This window comes from Pristis pectinata, chromosome 11, assembly GCF_009764475.1.
Source record: "Pristis pectinata isolate sPriPec2 chromosome 11, sPriPec2.1.pri, whole genome shotgun sequence".
In the NCBI taxonomy this organism is placed as follows: domain Eukaryota; kingdom Metazoa; phylum Chordata; class Chondrichthyes; order Rhinopristiformes; family Pristidae; genus Pristis; species Pristis pectinata.
The window spans coordinates 43,091,588-43,110,497 of record NC_067415.1 but is presented as its reverse complement, the minus strand read 5'-3'; the positions used below and the strand labels follow the sequence as shown (position 1 = coordinate 43,110,497).

Here is an 18,910-nt window from a genome sequence, read left to right as displayed (position 1 = left end):
TCTTTACCGAAGCTCCTTTGTGTTTTAATTATGTACATTTCTGTTAATGCAGCATGCATACAATTCCCTTTCTTAAAATAAACTTTCCTTGACATTGCTTTGTGGCACATTTTTTAAATACTCTTCCTAATTTGATTTATTATTATTTCAGAACATGTTACTTCAAATGCCAGTGATAGTGAAAGCAGCTACAGTAAGTTTATTCTGTTTTTGAATTTTATATTTATTTCCTGTTTCTAGGACTTGATGAATACAAATGTCTTTAACATGTACTTTTATTATTGGACTGCACAATTTACTACAATGCAAATTAATATTGGATATCAAACCTCAGTCACATTGTTACTAAATGATACCATACTTATTCATTCATTTGATAAATATAATATTGTGCAAAGCATTAAAAAGTTACATTTAAATTCAGATTTATTTATTGAAACTTCATCTTCCAGAGTTGATTCCTGTTGCGTATTTTGTTCAGCATTCAATTCATTTCTTCAGCTACTTGTTTTCGAATATTTCACTGTGAATAATATTTTTGTTAGAAAAAAAATGAACACTGCAAATATCCATGAAAGATCTTGAATTTATCTGATCTGGTGCTCCTTGTATACAAAGAGATGTATTTTTTAGTTTGAGTGAACTTACTATTTATAAGGATAAGGATAAAGAACACTTGTGTTTTGTTTTCTCTCTATTCAGGGGGCCCAGAAGACTGCATTCTTTCATATGAACCCGTCACACAGCAAGAGAGTAAGTCAAACAGAATTATAGATTAAAAACAAAGCTATTATTGCTCCATTCACAGGTTTTAGTGAGTGGATTGGGCAAGAAACTCTCTAATTCATACTGCTTCAGATATATTCTTGTAAAAGTATATAAGTTAAAAAATATTCAATGCATTGACCATTTAATGCTAGTTTGGATTTGGAATCTATTATGAATAGTAATCAAAATCTCATTCATGGCATGTGGATAATGAGTCTAATAGTAATTTTTAGAGAAATGAAAAGCAAATTACGAGCAAATTTAATTTGTAATGCTCTTATTTTAATATTTTTGAAGACTTATCATCCAAACTGTTTGCGTTCGTACTCATTGTCCTCATACAATCCAAAATTCTATTTCCCATTTCTGTGTTTTTTCAGTCTTCAAACCAAATTTTACATAATGTACTAACAATGACTTATTACCATGTGGATATTGTCTTGGAAGTATTTTCCATTTAATGCAATTGTAAGTTGTAATCTTTATCTGTTGAATGTATGTAGTAGAGTAATATTTAAGAATTCATCACTCACCAAATGTAAGGTGTATCATTAAAGTGACATTACATAATTTCATCTATTGCTTTATTTGTCAGTTAATTACAGTAGACCTGTCATTATTCTGGGTCCAATGAAAGATCGGGTTAATGATGATCTGATATCAGAATTCCCAGACAAATTTGGCTCATGTGTACCACGTAAGTAATACATCTATTTCAATTATTTGTGATTATAAACTCAGACGTTGACATTTGAATATATGGCTGAATGTGTTGAATTTCAAGTATCTTGTGTTAAGAAAGATGTTTAACATTAAGGTAATTTCTGTGCAGTGCAGAGCATTATTCCACAAGTTCTTACGTACACCTATTCCTTTCCATGATGCTATCAACTTATCTAATTGAGAAACTACAAATTTTCGTTGAGGTTATACATACAATAATTTATCGTATTGAAAACCAGACAATGAAATATCATCCCAGTACTTGACTGAAAAAGTTCTCAACACAAGATTGATCTATGAGTCTGTTTGAGCACAAATCATGAACATTTCCCTTTGCAGACAAGCCTAGAAATTGCAACTAAATGGGCCCAAGGCTCAAGGCCCAAATCTTCTGCCTGATGCACCAGCACTTCTCTCAGTCTTACACAGTCCTCTGCTAGCACTAGCTCAAGCCATCATTAGCATCTTCCACTCTACCACCTCTGGTACTGGCTGTCCAAGGAATCCAATAGGGCAGTGCAGGCTTCCACAGACCTATCCTGGTTCAGGCTCAGTGGCAGTGTGGGAAATCAGTGCAGGAATCGTGGAATCGATTGCGCTTATCTTTGCTCTCATTAATGGAAGCTGTTGTGTTTGCATCTTGGATACTAGCAAGTGTGGAGTGAATCAGGCCATTGCTTTTTATTATCTCTATCACTGCTCTCAGTAAAGGCTTATGAATACAAACTTAGAAGACTCCAATGATATGACTGTGTAAAGACTTAGAAGAAGAAAAAATAGGTTACAGCCAATCTATGCACATTTGGGGAAATAGGCCTGCATCTGTAAGATTTCACAAACAATTTCAAATACTTGTACAGTAAGCAAGATTGTGTGCTCAAAGCTGTTGAGTCGGAGAATAATGGGGTTTATAGTGTGTGAGTCATTGAAGGACAATGCCCCCTGTTGCTAGCCTGCACAGAAGCAAATGGGAAATTGCAATCTATTGCTAGTATGATTAAATAAAACAAGAAGCCTTTGTTTGGGGAAAAAAATGCAGGTACTGGAAATCCAAAGTATAAATAGAAAATGCTGGAACAACTTAGCAGCATTCATGCAGAGAGAAACAGAGTCAATATTTCAGGTTAATGACTTCAACAGAATTGGAAAAGTGAGGAAACATGTGATTTAAGTTGCAGAAAGTGGGAGGGGTCAAGAGAGCAGAGAGGATGTCTGAGATAGGGTGAAGACCACAGTTGTTCACATAGCCATTAATTTAAACAGAGACAGAAGAGAAAAACAAAAACAAAGGAACAAATTGAAACTGAAAGATAAAGGAACATCTGTGGAGAAGGAACAAAGCTGGCTACCTGTAATTGTAATCAGTATCGATCCTCAAGGACTGCAATGCAGCTAGATAGAACAATTTTGTATCATTGGAACAATGATCGAGGCTAAAGACAGAGACATCAGAGTGGGAATGGGATGGATTTTCAGTAAGATAGGCTGAATTGGTTAAGGATTGCAGATTTTCCTCCCTAAAGGCCATTAATGAGCCTATTAAGTTTTTATGACAAACCAGCTGCTCTATGGTTTACTTCAGTTGACCTGAGTTTACATTTCCCGGTGTTGCTATAACTAAAATCAAATTCACAAGTTACCATGGGGGTATTTAAACTAATGTTCCCTGTGAAGTCCAGGGCTCTGTATTACCAGTCTAGTAGCATTACTACTGTTTTTTTTTGTTCCTTAAAGCAGTGGTTGGTCATCTTAGATTTGCTGTGTTTTTTTATGGTTTGGGGGCAAATTCTCATTTTGTTGAGTAGGTACTAGTATCATAGTGACAGGAGGAAAAGGCTAGTCCTGGTGCATGAGGTGTCAGCAATACTGCTGGGGCATTATCAGGCCTGTGTTTTTTTTTTGCTGTGACCACTGTACTCATCCACATTATTGGTATTGGTTGGTATTGGTTTATTATTGTCACTTGTACCGAGGTACAGTGAAAAGCTTGTCTTACAAACCGATCGTACATGTCAATTCATTACACAGTGCAGTTACATTGAGTTAGTACAGAGTGCATTGAAGTAGTACAGGTAAAAACAATAACAGTACAGAATAAAGTGTCACAGCTACAGAGAAAGTGCAGTGCAATAAGGTGCAAGGTCACAACAAGGTAGATCGTGAGGTCATAGTCCATCTCATTGTATAAGGGAACCGTTCAATAGTCTTATCACAGTGGGGTAGAAGCTGTCCTTAAGTCTGGTGGTACGTGCCTTCAGGCTCCTGTATCTTCTACCCGATGGAAGAGGAGAGAAGAGAGAATGTCCCGGGTGGCTGGGGTCTTTGATTATGCTGGCTGCTACACCAAGACAACGAGAGGTAAAGACAGAGTCCAAATAGGGGAGGCTGGTGTCTGTGATGCGCTGGGCTGTGTCCACAGCTGTCTGCAGCTTCTTGCGGTCTTGGGCAGAGCAGTTGCTCCTGAGCATTAACCCCTGAATGGTTTAGGCCCCCTCTGGGAAAATACGTCCATGCTTTTGCATGTTGACTGTTGGTGGTTAAACTCCAGTCTTTTCTGTTCCATGAGTTATTCCTTTCTCTCATTATATTTACCCAGTCATCCTATTGTCGAGAAAAATAAAACAAACATCATAAATGCTGGAAATTTAATCATCGTTTTGATATTTGTTATATGTGATCCAGAAGTTTGATATATATTATTTTTGCTATTTTGTTTTAAGTCAAACATAAGTAGTTAAACTGGGTCTTATTAGAATATATTTATTGGGATCTTTTCTTATTCCTAATTCAAATTCCAGGAATCTGCTTCTTCAAAGCTTGAGGTTTGTTAAATTAAGAGATCTGGGAAAAAAAATCTCTTTGAGCTGGGTACCAATTGGCTTAATACAATGGGGACACTGAGATGCCTATGGTATTTTTATTCACAGACAGTTGAAGTATTATGAAGGTTATTTATTGGGAACTACCACTGCTGGCTTGACAACTGAAATGTTTTCATTATGAGTCTTGCATTATTGGTTGCAGTTGCCAGCCAAAAACTGGATAACTGCAACCAAAAATGAAAATATATTCCCAGGAGTTCATAAGATTTATTCTTTGGAAATTTCTGGATACATGCCCAGATGCTTTCTCTTAATATCAAAGGGCTCTCATTCAAGTTCTGCATGTTAATCCTCATCCTGTGTTTTAAGCAAAATATCTACATGCATCTTCTACCATCTAATTGCCTAGGACTCTTCTATTGATGATCATTTCTTTAGTTCCCCATGGAATCAGTACCATCTGATACCTTTGATAGATTCATGCATTGTTCCTTTATGCATCTTATTGATTTTATGTTGACATTGACATCTTTTCTTTAATGACTCTGCTTCTGATACCATCTCTCTACTGAGACTAGAAAGACTCAGCAGTTATGCTACTTCAAAAGTTATCATTTTGAGATTTCCAAAGATAATTTATAATAAATGTTTCCAGACATTCATTTACAGTACATTTTGTGGTGATTTCTCATTGAAAGTGTTGCTACTGTTATAAATACATTTATATAATACTGAAGTATAAAAATTTTAAAATGTAAGAAGTCTATGCTACAATTTGAGCAGCACAGTGGCACAGCTGGTAGATCTGCTGCCTAACAGCTCCAGTGACCCATTTTCAATCCTGACTTTTGGTGCTGTCTGTGTGGAGTTTGCATGTTCTCCATGTGATCGCAAGGGCTTCCTCTGGGTGCTCCAGTTTCCAACCATTTCCCAAAAATTTGCAGGTTGATAGGTTAATTTATATTGCCCCTAATGTATAGGTGAGTGATAGAATCTGGGGAGAGTTTATGGAAATGTGGAAGAATAAAATGGGTTAGAGTAGGATTTATGTGAAAATGGGTACTTGATGGTCAGTGAGGACTCAGGGCTGAAGGGCTTTTTCATGCTGTACCTCTCTACAACTCCCCAGCAATAACAAGTTTGCAACCAGCAACACACACCATGCATCATGTGGACAGAATCAAGCTAGATTTGGCTCAGCGTCCTTGGTCTCTGCTCACCTGCACTGACCTGCGCTAGATGTGAAATGAGCTGATTCTCTGCACCCAGGAGGCATCCAGTACAGTGTAGAAGCCTCAGCAGCAAATAGCTTACAAGCACATTTTGAAATCAGCCACTTGTATGCCTTAGAAACAGTAGAAAAGGTAATGTACAAGTACATTGTAGGTAGAAGTGCTTTTCTTGACTTAAAATTATCACTTTTTCCCATCACATTGATCCTTGTGATACCAATAATGTAATATTTAGGAATCACTGATCTAATATGCAACCTTCTGGGGTAAAAGTATGTGTTCTTAGTTTTGTGGGTCCAGTGTACAAAGTATCTGGAAGATGTGTAATAAAGGCCTATGCTACTGCACATAGAGTCATAGAGAGTGGGAGCATCATAGAGCACAGAAACAGGTGCTTTGGCACACCATGTCCATGCTGACTACCAAATATCTACTCATACTCGTACTAATCACATTTTTCAGCACTGGGCCCCATAGCCTTTTATGCCATGATGTTTCAAGGGCTGATCGAAATACTTCTTAAATGACATGAGAGTGCCTGCCTCCACAACCCCCTCAGGTAGTGTGTTTCAGATTTCAACCATCCTCTGTGTGAAAAGATTCTTCCTGAAATCCCCTCTAAATTTCCTATCCCTTACTTTAAAGCAAGTCCTTTTGTTATCGACACCTTTGCTAACAGAAAAAGTTTCTCACTGTCTACTAATTTAGTACCTTCATAATTTTGCATACTTCAGTCAGGATACCCCCCACCCCCTTTAGCCTTCTCCACTTCATGGAAAACAAACCCAGTCTATACAGTCTTAAAATTAAAATAAATATAATTTCCATGGCACAAACATCCAGCCCAGGCAGCTGAGTTTCCTCTGCACCCTTTCCAGAGCAATCACACCCTTCCTATAATATGACAACTAGAACAGCACAAATATCCAGCTGTGGCCTAACTAACTTATATTGTTGTACAATAACTCCCTGTTCTTACATTCAGTGCCAAGGCTGACGAAGCTAAGTATCCTATGTGCCTTCTTAGCCAGCTGTTTTTTTTACCTATGTTGTTGCCTTCAGGGATTCCTGGATATGTAAAGCAAGGTCCCTCTGTTCCTCAGTCCTCCCTATGACCCTACTGTTCATTATATACATCATTACTAGTTCTCCCAAAATGCACCAGGATTAAATTCCATCTGCCATTGCTTTGCCCATCTTACCAATTCATCAATATCAGTTCATAGCTGAAGACTAACCACATCATTTGTAATGGGAAAAATGAGCGGGTTTCTGGATTCAGATCAATGAGGGAGAAATAACACTTAAAAGGTGCAACAGAGTACTTTATTAAAGTGTAATAAGTAATATAAAAGATTAACAAACAATGTCTAAGATACAGTATAGGAAAATTAAAAATAACAAGTCTCACGCCCTTCTGCTTGTCGAGGATTCTGGTTTACGACGGCTGGTCTGGAGAATCTCGAGGGTCCTTGGCACCAACCGTGATTCTGGTCTGAGGAAAAGTCCGATGAGCTTGCTCACTACTCACACTTATATAATCAAAACCCATGATTTTTTTTCCCAATCTAAAGCTAAAACTCTAAAACTAATCATTATTCTTAATGTTAGGCAAGTCTTTACATTGCCAAATGAACCAATCTTGCTCATCTCTGAAAAACAAGTTTATCGTATCACTTCCCTTACAGTAAGTCTTTCATCTGCAAGTTTCAAGGCCTCATGGCCCCATGAATCAAGCCTTATGTTTTACTTGTCTTTCCAATTAACATGCCTGCTCATTGTGAGGACTGTGAGCAGACAACTCCATATTGAGTAAAAAGATTTGTTTTTACTCCTTTCATTACATCATTACGATAGCAATGTTTAACAGGCATTTAGACAGGCACATAAACAGGCAGGGAATGGAGGGATATGGACCATGTACAGGGAGATGGGATTAGTTTAGGTTGGTATAATGGTCAGCACAGACATCATGGGCCAAAGGGCCTGTTCTATGTTATATCACTATCAACGACACCACCAATATTTTGTGGCACCTGCAAACTTACTAATATACCTCCTACATCCAGATCATTAATGTCTATGAGAATCAGCAAGAGTTCCAGTACTGATCCCAGTGGTACACTGCTGGTCACAGGCTTCTAATTGTAAGAACAGCCCTCAATCATCACTCTCTGTCTCCTAATGAATTTTGGATCACATTAGCCAAATTGCCCTCAATCCCATGGGCTCTTACTTTATGGACCAGTTTCCCATTTGGGAGCTTGTCAAAGGCCTTACCGAAATCCACATAGTCGACATCAATCCTACCACTTTCATTAACACACTGTTAATTTCAAAAATTCAGTCAAATTAGTCAGAAAGGATCTCCTTTCAACAAAGCTGTGCTGAGTATCCTTCATTAATCTCTGCCTCTCCAAATGCAGATTAATCTTGTGCCTCAGAAGTTGTTTCCAGTAATTTCCCTACCACTGATATTAGACTCACAGGCTTGTAAATACCTTGCTATCTCTGCTGCTCTTCTTGAATAAAGGCTTTGATTTGAACTCTCAGCAGATGTTGGTGGTTGGTTGATGAAAGGCCTAGTAAATCTTAAAATGTATCTATCAAGAAAGGGCAAAGCCTTTTGTATAGTTTCAGTGAGCAAGTGGGAGAGAAATGGCTCTGAGAGCGAAACTTCAAAGATAACTATAACCAGGGGTTACATATGCTTCCATGTGCTAAAACCCTTGCAAACAGAATATTTAATTCCTTTCAATTGGTCCTTTTATCCAATTTAATTTAATAATGATTACCTTTCCAATCCAAATAAACACTCTGTTCCCAATTGAACAAGGAAGTATCTAAATGGCATACAAATGGCACTCTGGCAATCTCTTCCAACAGATTGGTAGAATTGCAGAGTGAGAGTGGACCAGTGAAGTACAAATCTGCATTCCTCCTTCCGGGAAACTCTCTGACATTATCCTCATTATAACCCATCAGCCAGCTAGCCCTTACTGCTGAATCTCCTGGCAAGATGGTGCATTACGAAGTAGGATCATCTTGACTGTTCACAAGTACTTAGAGGGCCATATAAAACCAACACCAACAGCTGCAGTCTCTGGGGGAGAATTGCATGGAAGTCATAGTATAGCAAAAGCACATGGAAGGCAGGCTGAGGTGATTGTAGAAGCGTGATTGCTCAATGCTATAAATGGTTTTGCCTTTGGTTTTGATTGGATATATTAAAGTATTTGGCATATTGATTTGAGTGCTTTCATAACATATGGAGGAGGAAACTTAGGTATTGTAGAGTAGAAGCTGTGTTACTGTGGAAATTGGGAAATTTCTTCATTTATGATCATTCTTGAGTTGTGTACATAGCTGGGGATTCAGCATTTATTCCTCATTTCAAGCTGCTATTGAGGGTAGTGAGGAATCATCTTCCTTACCAGCCTAATAGGATTGTGGTGAGGGAGTTCCAACAGTTCTGTGAATGAGCAATCACAAAAGAAAGGAAAAATGTATCCATAGTTGAGAATATTCTGTGACTTGGAATCTGTCTTTTAGATATTGGAGTAACCAAATAGGTAAAAGTTTTACTTATAATGCTGGCAAAACTTTATCCTTTAAAGGTGTTAATATGCCATTGTTAGGCTGCAGTGAGAGCTCAGGGAGCTGGGGTAGACAGCTGATATCTGTTGATTACAGTTTTTGGATTCCAAGAATCCCTTAGAACCTGTACCTGACAACCCAATGTCAAGAAAGGCTAAGCCTATCCCAACTGCATCTTTGTAAGCACCATTCTTGGAGGCAAACATTATTGCTTCACTACTAGCCATAAAATTCAGGCCAACCTGAGCAATAACATCCATACACCTGAGAACGTGAAAACATAGCATCATTGCACAAATAACTTAAGTAAGGTTGTGTGAGCCAAAAAGCTCACACAACATTTACTAAAATTCCCAACCAAATATTACCATAAGGTGAAAGGACATGACAGCAGTCAGCATCTTTCGCAACCTTATTATTACAACTCCATTTGTAGGTCATTAGATACTTTCTAGAAATATCTTTTATATTGAGAAATATTTATTCCAAACTAGATTTGTATCTGCTCATTTCCAGCTGCTTTGCATCTCTTCAAGTTTAGCTTGCGTACTATTGAGGTTCCTACTTCCTCAATAAATAAAAAATTACACTTTACATGTCAGGCTAGTAAATGTTTCTTTCTGCCTTTTCTCTGATGTAAAAAAAATTAGTATTCTTGGCATTCATTGTGCAAGATGCAGTCTAATGAACAATTACAGAATTGCAGAAGTCTGGACCAAAGTTTTTTTTTTCCTCTGGAGTGTTGGAGGCTTTTTATAAGATTATGAGAGGCGTCAATAGGGTAGACAATCAGAATCTTTTTCCCATGGTAGAATTGTCAAATACGAGAGGACATTCATTTAAGGTGAGAGGGGGGAAGTTTAAAGGAGATGTGCAGGACAATTTTTTTTACACAGAGAGTGGTAGGTGCCTGGAACAGGCTGCCAGGGGTAGTGGTGGAAGCAGATACGATGGTGACATTTAAGAAGTTTTAGATAGACACATGAATATGCAGGGAATGTAGGGATATGGATCATGTGCAGGAAAAGAGATTTAGTCTAATTTGGCATTGTGTTCGTCAGACATCATGGGCCAAAGGTTCAGTTCCTGTGCTGTTCTATGTGGTTGTTGATTTATTAACATGATCGAAAGGCAGGGCTGCAAAATAGCAGACATATTCAGTAGGGTGTCACTACTTATTTGGGGTTCCAAGTCTAACAAATTTACCGTGGCACTTTTATGGGACTTGATTTTCAGACCATGCAATTTACCATGCAACAGAATCATGATTGTGGTAACATGGCTGAAGCAAGGTACAGACTGGACTCTCAAGAAATAAGATCATCAGGCAGATTTCCCCTTGCTACTTTGCATCTCTTGGCTGAAAAAGTGTTCTTATAGAAAATATCAGCAGGGCACCCAGAATGGAATGAAAACAAAATGGTTAAAGGATGTTGTTATTAGAGGGGAGCTAATGTCTTAACTGGGGGAGGGGGAATTATGATGCTATTAAGCAGGAACTTGGGAGCGTAAATTGGGAACAGATGTTCTTGGGGAAGTGCACAGCGGAAATGTGCAGGTTGTTTAAGGAATACTTGCATGGGGCTCTGGGTAGGTTTGTCCCATTGAGGCAGGGTAAGGATGGGAGAGCGAAGGAACCGTGGTTGACACGAGATGTAGAATATCTTGTGAAGAGGAAGAAAGAAGCTTACCTGAGGTTTAGAAAGCATGGATCAGACATGGCTCTGGAGTTACAAGGTAGCCAGGAGGGAGTTTAAGAATGGACTTAGGAGAGCTAGAAGGGGGCATGAGAAGTCCTTGGCGAGTAGGATCAAAGAAAACCCTAAGGTGTTCTACACGTATGTGAAGAATGAGGATGACTAGAGTGAGGGTAGGACTGATCAGGGATAAAAGAGGAAACATGTGCCTGGAGTCGGAAGAGGTAGGGGAGGTCCTTAATGAATAAATGAATACTTTACTTCAGTATTCACCAGAGAGAAGAGACCGTGACATTTGTGAGGATGGTGTACAACAGACTGATATGCTAGGGCATGTCAATGTGAGGAAAGAGGATGTGCTGGAACTATTGATAAGTTGATAGATAAGTCACCGGGACTGGATGGGATATATTCAAGGTTATTACGGGAAGCTAGGAAAGAGACTGCTGCACCTTTGGCGATGATCTTTGCGTCCTCACTGGCCACAGGAGTAGTGCCAGATGATTGGAGGGTGGAAAATGTTGTTCCTTTGTTTAAGAAAGGAAGTAGGGATAACCCTGGGAATTACAGACAAATGAGTCTAACTTCAGTGGTGGGCAAATTACTGGAGAAGATTCTTAGAGATAGGATTTATGGGCATTTAGAGAAGCATAGGCTGATTAAGGACAGTCAGCATGGCTTTCTGAGGGGCAGGTCATGCCTCACGAGCCTGATTGAATTCTTTGAGGATGTGACAAAGCACATTGATGAAGGTAGAGCAGTGGATGTGGTGTACATGGATTTTAGTAAGGCATTTGAGAAGGTTCCTCATGGAAGGCTTATTCAGAAAGTCAGGAGACATGAGATCCAGGGAAACTTGGCTGTGTGGATTCAGAATTGGCTCGCCCATAGAAGACAGAGGGTGCTGGGAGATGGAGCATATTCTGCCTGGAGGTCAGTAACCAGTGGTGTTCCACAGGGATCTGTTATTGGACCCCTGCTGTTTGTGATTTTTATAAATGACTTGGATGAGGATGTGGAAGGGTGCGTTAGTAAGTTTGCTGATGATACAAAGGTTGGTGGTGTAGTGGATAGTGTAGAAGGTTGCTGTAGTTTACAACAGGATATTGATAGAATGCAGAGCTGGGCTGAGAAGTGGCAGATGGAGTTCAACCCAGATAAGTGTGAAGTGATACGCTTCGGGAGATCGAACTAGAAGGCAGAATATAAGGTTGATGGCAGGACTCTTAGCAATGTGGAGGAATAGAGGGATCTTGGGGTCCAGGTCTATAGATCCCTCAAGGTTGCCACGCAGATCGATAGCGTTGTTAAGAAGGCATATGAAGTGTTGGCCTTCATTAGTCGGGGTATTGAGTTCAAGAGCCGCGAGGTGATGATGCAGCTCTGTAGAACTCTGGTCAGACCACACTTGGAGTATTTTGTTCAGTTCTGGTTGCCTCATTATAGAAAGCATGTGGAAGCTTTAGAGACGGTGCAGAGGAGATTTACCAGGATGTTGCCTGGATTGGAGACCATGTCTTATGAGGATAGGTTGAGCAAGCTAGGGCTTTTCTCTTTGGAGAGGAGGAGGATGAGAGGTGACTTGATAGAGGTGTACAAGATGATAAGAGGCATAGATTGAGTGGACAGTCAGAGACTTTTTCCCAGTGCAACAATGGCTAACACAAGGGGACATAATTTTAAGGTGATTGGAGGAAGGTATGAGGGGGATGTCAGGGGTAAGTTCTTTTACACAGAGAGTGGTGGGTACGTGGAACGCACTGCCTGCAGAGATTCTGGTGGCAGATACATTAGGGACATTCAAGAGACTCTTAAATAGACACATGAGTGATAGAAAAATAGGGGACTAAGTGGGAGGGAAGGGTTAGATAGATCTTAGAACAGGATAAAACGTCGACACAACATTGTGGGCCGAAGGGCCTGTACTTTGCTGTAATGTTCTATGTTCTATGCTCAAGTACTTTTGGGACTCTTTTTTGGCAAATCATAATCAGAGTATCTAGTTTAATGATGTTTGTTTAATAGAAATATTGTCGTAATGGAATCACGTTGCTTACTCAGAAGGTGTTCTCATTATTGCACATAAATACTGTTTCATTAAATAGGTTTAAAAATTCTAAGGTGTAATTTACTGCTAATCAATGTATGCCAGGAAACAGCTACTCCTGTGTGCATTAAGAAACCCACTGCGTTTTTAAAGACTTTTCGTGGTGTTCAGTTATATTGCCTATTAATTTGTTTTAAACTTTCTATAGTAGCTGAATTGATCAAACTAATTCTAAAAAAATCTTTGCAGTATTTTTGAATTTGTACTCTTTATACTCCTTTCAAATGTGGATTTTGAAACTAAAATATGCAGCTTCATCATGCTGCACTCATTTTATTTATTTTTTTCGAGCTAGGCAAAGTTGATACAGGCATTGATATAGCATTGAACTGGTAGTCTGCCTTTAAGCATTAAGTATTTTATTTTCTCCTCATAAATAGATACCACAAGACCAAAACGTGATTATGAAATGGATGGAAGAGACTATCACTTTGTTACTTGTAGAGATCAGATGGAAAAAGATATCCAAGAACACAAATTTATTGAAGCAGGACAGTACAATGATAATCTATATGGAACTAGTGTCCAATCTGTAAAATATGTGGCTGAAAGGGTATGTCGTTTCTTTTACTTTTTAAGAAAACAATATTCTGGGGTGCAAGAAGACAATTTGGGTTTAAGGCAAAAGTGAGGGTATTTGGAAATTAACCTTTCTTTTTACAGCATCACCAAGCCTCCCAGATCAAATTCCCTTGTTTCAAATTTAGAACAAAGCCCTATGCTATTATTCTTTGTTTTTCAGACACAGAATCCATATGTTTTGCTAATTATAGAAATCACATTTTTTTCCTGAGGTAGGAATATGATGCTACATTTGATCTAAAGCAGTTTGGACATTTGATTGCTGATTCCATAATTTTATCCAGACAATGTTAAGAAGAGATCAATCTAATAAAATAATCTGTCAGCCTTAGACAATTTTCCTTCAAATTGTTCAAAAACATTTTATCGATCCAATCAAGGCCAAAAATACATATTTAAAACTTTTGATTTACAAATTTGGCAAACTAAATTACAGAATTATTTTTTTATTAATTGCATTTCCTTCAGTTGTCACGCTCTTAATTTTGAAGCAAAAAGGTATCAATATCAAATATCCATATTAAAGTATTCAAAATGATTGATTATTTAATTTTTTAACACCAATTAAAATAAAACTTTAAATCAGAAAACTTACAGGGAAGCTGCCTCCAATAATTTAAAATATTAAGGATTCAGCTATTTTTGTTATGGTTTAAAATGACGGAGAACTCTCCTACCTTCAAATTTGTATTCCCTATTTTTCACTGGCAAGTCATGTTTTCCTAAACTAATGTAATTATTTTATATTTGTCAGCCATAGGATAGGAGAATGATGATAGACAGAAGCTTCTCATTGCATTGGTGGTAGATGACTTCTGTTGTCTCTTTTTTAAAGGATAAGTAAAAGTCGCAAGAATTACAGTTATTGATGACATGATGGAAACTTTATTTATACACTATGTGTCAACAACAGTATTACTAAGCCATATTTTATAACAATGGCTCAATGATATTCATTACACGTAGTCCACACAATATCTCAATGGAAGTTTGCTTAACTAGAACTTGCTCTAGGTGCAGAACCCAATATGTAGGAGCTGGAATCAGGGTACACAGGGCAAGTATATATATCCACTCAACCAATCAGGTTGAAAAGTTGTTTATGAGTCTGAACCACAAAGCATAATAATATTTAATGAAACGTTAATCCAGGAACAGTAATGAAATGGAAAGAAAAATCTAAGAGTGGTAAAGGAGGCAGAAAGAAAAAGTTTTAAGTGTTTTTATATCTCCAACAGTAATTAAACTCTGAACAAATGACACCCCACTCTTGTAGTAGTTCACTTCATTAAGCTTGTGAGCTTGTTTGGAAATTGTTAAGGATGATCATGCCATAGAAATATATTTATTCTGGAATGGACAAGCCCTACTTTTTTCTGGTGAGTTTATTAGGAATATGGGCTGGAGCTTATTATAGAAATAGTGGTGATGCTTTTGGTGTCAACTAAAATTATGGCTTTTCCACTCCAGTGCAACTTCTGGATTATGACATTTAACTGTAAACATGCAGTTGCTGAAGGTTGCTATTGAATTTACACTTAAATTACAGTGAGTGCTGCTAAACTTACTGCTATTTCTACAGTAAAATACAACATTTTATTTTTAGCTTGGAAGGTCAGAAGCAAGGCCAATAAATAATCATTCTTTTAATAAAATTATGTGGAGGTAGATTCAATTAATGACCTTTGAATTAGACATCAAACTGCTCAAGTGTCCACTGTAGCACCATCAAAGGTACTCATGCCTCCGAGTCAGAAGATTCATATCTCACACCAGAGACTTGACTGCAACGTAGGTTGGCACTCCAGAGTGCTATACTGTTCAATAAATAAATGTTTGAAAGATGAGGAATTGAGGGTTATGGGGAACTGGCACAGAAGGGGAGTTGAGGCCAGCATAGATCAGCCAGGATGATATTGAATGGTGGGGCAGGTTTGAGGGTCCTGGTAGCCTACTCCTACTCCTTGTGTTCTTGCATTTGAAGTTGTTATGATTTACGTAAGATGTTAAGCTGTGTTGCTATGTTAAGTAGTTGTAAAATGTCAAAGAAATATTTTGAACAGCAGGAGAGTTCTCTGTGTTGTCCTGGCTGATACTTATCACTTGATTGATATTACTGAAACAGATTATCTGGTCATCATCGTGCTGCTGTTTGTGGGGGCTTGCTGTGCACAAAGTCCCTGAAGCATTTCCTACATAACTACAGTATCTATACTTCAAAATATATTACTTTGATACATCTTTGGATTGTGAAAAATGCTAGTCTTTTTCATGAATGATTTTATATACAACTGAAAATGATTGTGCAGGTTAATCTTTTGTGGTTCTTACTTTGAAGAATAGGTATTACATAGTAGTTTAGGATTCATTTTCATTTCTTTGTCAATATGGAAGATTTTTGTGTTCTAAGAATGATGAACTGTTTCCTTGTTTCTCTTAGGGCAAGCATTGCATACTTGATGTTTCAGGAAATGCCATAAAACGTTTACAAATTGCACAACTTTATCCCATTGCTATTTTCATCAAGCCCACGTCTGTGGATTCATTACTGTAAGTACTTTTCTCATTGAAATTTGAGTGGCTAAAGACAAGACATTAGGTTATCCTAGATTTGATTGCTATTCCATTGCTTTTTCTATCTCTCGGAAGGGACCCTATATCCAGAAACTACCTGGCTACCCATTGCTTAATTGGGTAACCAGGTAGTTTCTGTGTTCAACTAACTACAGGTTTGTTTCCACCTATTTATTCACACTGTGTAGTACTATTCAAGAACCCAGTGTGATCCCCGTTGAATTCGCTCACCATACCAGAAATTGATACCAATCAAACTCAAATGTCTTTGGCTCTTAAGATAGTAACAACTTCATACATACATGCCATTCCTGCTGCCAGTTTCCTCTCATTAGGTAATTATAATGGGTACAAAGGACCTTAATAGTAATCACCTGCCCACCAATGTCAGAAGTGGGAAAGTAGGGTTAAATCATCAAATGCATCTACCCCATTAGACACATGTTGTTTTACAGTGGCGGGTTTTCTGGCATTTGAATTGATGGGAATCTTACTTAGATGTATAAATTATGTTCCCATAGTGCAATTATGAGTCTGATTTAAAATGCTGGACTAGCTTTCCAGGAATTGAAAAACCAGTGAAAGAGAAACCCTCAAACAAGACTTCATTCACCCCCTCTTGGTCTCTGACTTCCACCTCTTCCTCTCCTATCCCTAGGTCACCCTCCCTGTAGCCACGGCCCTGGCAAAATGCATCTTCCTGCTCTCAGCTGCTTGATGTGTAACTGATACATACAATTACTACGCCATCAAATTAAAAATGATTTCCTTGTCAATCCTCTGGTTGTTCTGGGCCTGTCCCACACTAACTATTGATATTAGCATTGGGTCTAATGACTGCTCACTGACTGGAACCCCCTGATGGTGACTAAGATGGATCTATTTGCTGAAGGTCTACATGTAATTCTTTATCAAACTGTATGTAATATGTTGATTGATGATTACGGGAGTGAGGTTATTGAGGACAGGAAAAGGTGAATATATCTCTGGCTGACTTCTGAGTTAGGTCACTTATGAATGTTCTGCTATGACTTATTGAAAGATAAACAATATCTCATGGTTTTCTGCAATATGTATAGAGTTTTTTTTCTGGCCTACCATGATGAAAACCCCATTTTGATCTATGCTTTGCAATTTCAAAATTGTAGGAGCTCCCAGAACCAGATCGTGAATAAACACATTTCAGCCCCAACCGTCTGACTACAAGTAAAATATGCCTGATGTTGCTTGTCCCCTGCAGCAGAATGAACGATGGGTCTTTTAGTAATCTGAAAAACAACAAGGTTTTTCCTTATCACTGGTCTGCCCTGAAGCAAGTGATCCTCTCACTTGTTGAAAATTAATGTCAGTTAAGTCTTGAATTGGTGCAGTGTACTTTTGAATAACATATTAGTACGCTATTTCATCTGCTCAAAATTAAATAGAGAAAATTAGTTTCAGATGTCATATTTCCAAATAAGAATTTTTTTTAAATCACACAATATGACTGAAAAATTCTCTCAGCTATATGTTGTCCCATTATTTTAATAAAGGCTTTTCAGCCCAGACCACACAAACCCTGGAAACAGCTTGCACCTCCTTGTGCCATTGGAACTAGCTTCAGGCTGCTAATGATGCATGCAAACAAGAATCTGTCAGTATGCAAGAATGCATCACAGTTGAAGTCTTTGCTTTGCTTAAAGGTTTCTGGTGGTAGTGGTGATGTTCAGGGACACCGTGGATCATTTATTTTATAATTAAAGCTTTACAGATTACTGTTTTTATGCTTATGTAGTACCATGTTCCCACATCTTTAGTTTGCTTGAAGTTTTTCCAATGTGTGCACAGGTATTGTACACCTGCATATTCTTCTTAATTTAATATTTAAGGCACTATTTTTATTTGAAGATAACCACTATTGTGAATGGATACCTGCTACATTGAATACAAAAATCCTGGTATAGCATTGAAAGCAGCCAATTTAAAATTTGCCCATTACTAAATTTATCCTTTAATCTTTAAATCTTTGCATAATTATGACTCTAAATGGGACAATAATTGGGCACTGATTTTCCTTCTCATGTTTTTTTTTGGAAAGGGGCAATGGGATATAAATAGCTAGAACTCCAGGGGCATAGCACTTTTTAAAATTTCTCACAACTGCATAAGATCATGATTGGCTTACATCTGTTGACTCCTCCTGAACCTGATATCAGTAGCATAGAAAATGCTAGTATCTATTCTCCTTAGAGTCATAGAGCAATACAGCATGGATACAGGCCCTTCAGCCATCGAGTCCATGCTGACCAGGTGCACACCCAGCTAGCCCCAATTTCCTGTGTTCGACCCACAATTTCCTGCATTCAATTTCCTAGGCCCCACCCCTGCATGTACCCATCCAAGTACTTCTTAAATGATATTATTGCACCTGTCTCAAGCAGCTCATTCCATATACTCACCACCCTCTGCATGAAAAAGTTGCCCCTCAGGTCCCTTTTAAATCTTTCTTCTCTCACCCCAAGTCTATTCCTCTAGTTTTGGACTCCCCTACCCTGGGGAAAAGACTGTTACCATCCACCTTATAATTTTATAATTTCTCTCATAATTTTAAATATTTCTATAAGGTCACCCCTCATTCTCCTACATTCCAAGCAATAAAGACCTCTCCCTATAACTCAGGCCCTCTAGTCCTGGCACAATCCTCGTAAATGTTTTCTGCACTCTTTCCAGTTTAACCACATCTTTCCTTTAACAGGGTGACCAAAACTCTACACAGTACTCCAAGTGTGGCCTCACCAATGACTTATACAACTGCAACATAATGTCCCA

General features: G+C 38.2%; 1 protein-coding gene across 3 annotated transcripts in view; it reads left to right on the top strand.

Moving 5' to 3' along the window:
• dlg2 (discs, large homolog 2 (Drosophila)) overlaps positions 1–18,910 on the top strand; it is a 567,102-nt gene that overhangs the window by 537,040 nt on the left and 11,152 nt on the right. For all 3 annotated transcript variants that reach the window (XM_052026014.1, XM_052026016.1, XM_052026015.1), the window contains exons 21-25: positions 152–193; positions 703–753; positions 1,364–1,465; positions 13,327–13,499; positions 15,969–16,078. In XM_052026014.1, coding sequence (XP_051881974.1) covers positions 152–193; positions 703–753; positions 1,364–1,465; positions 13,327–13,499; positions 15,969–16,078 — 478 coding nt within the window. The remainder of the gene's footprint in view (positions 1–151; positions 194–702; positions 754–1,363; positions 1,466–13,326; positions 13,500–15,968; positions 16,079–18,910) is intronic.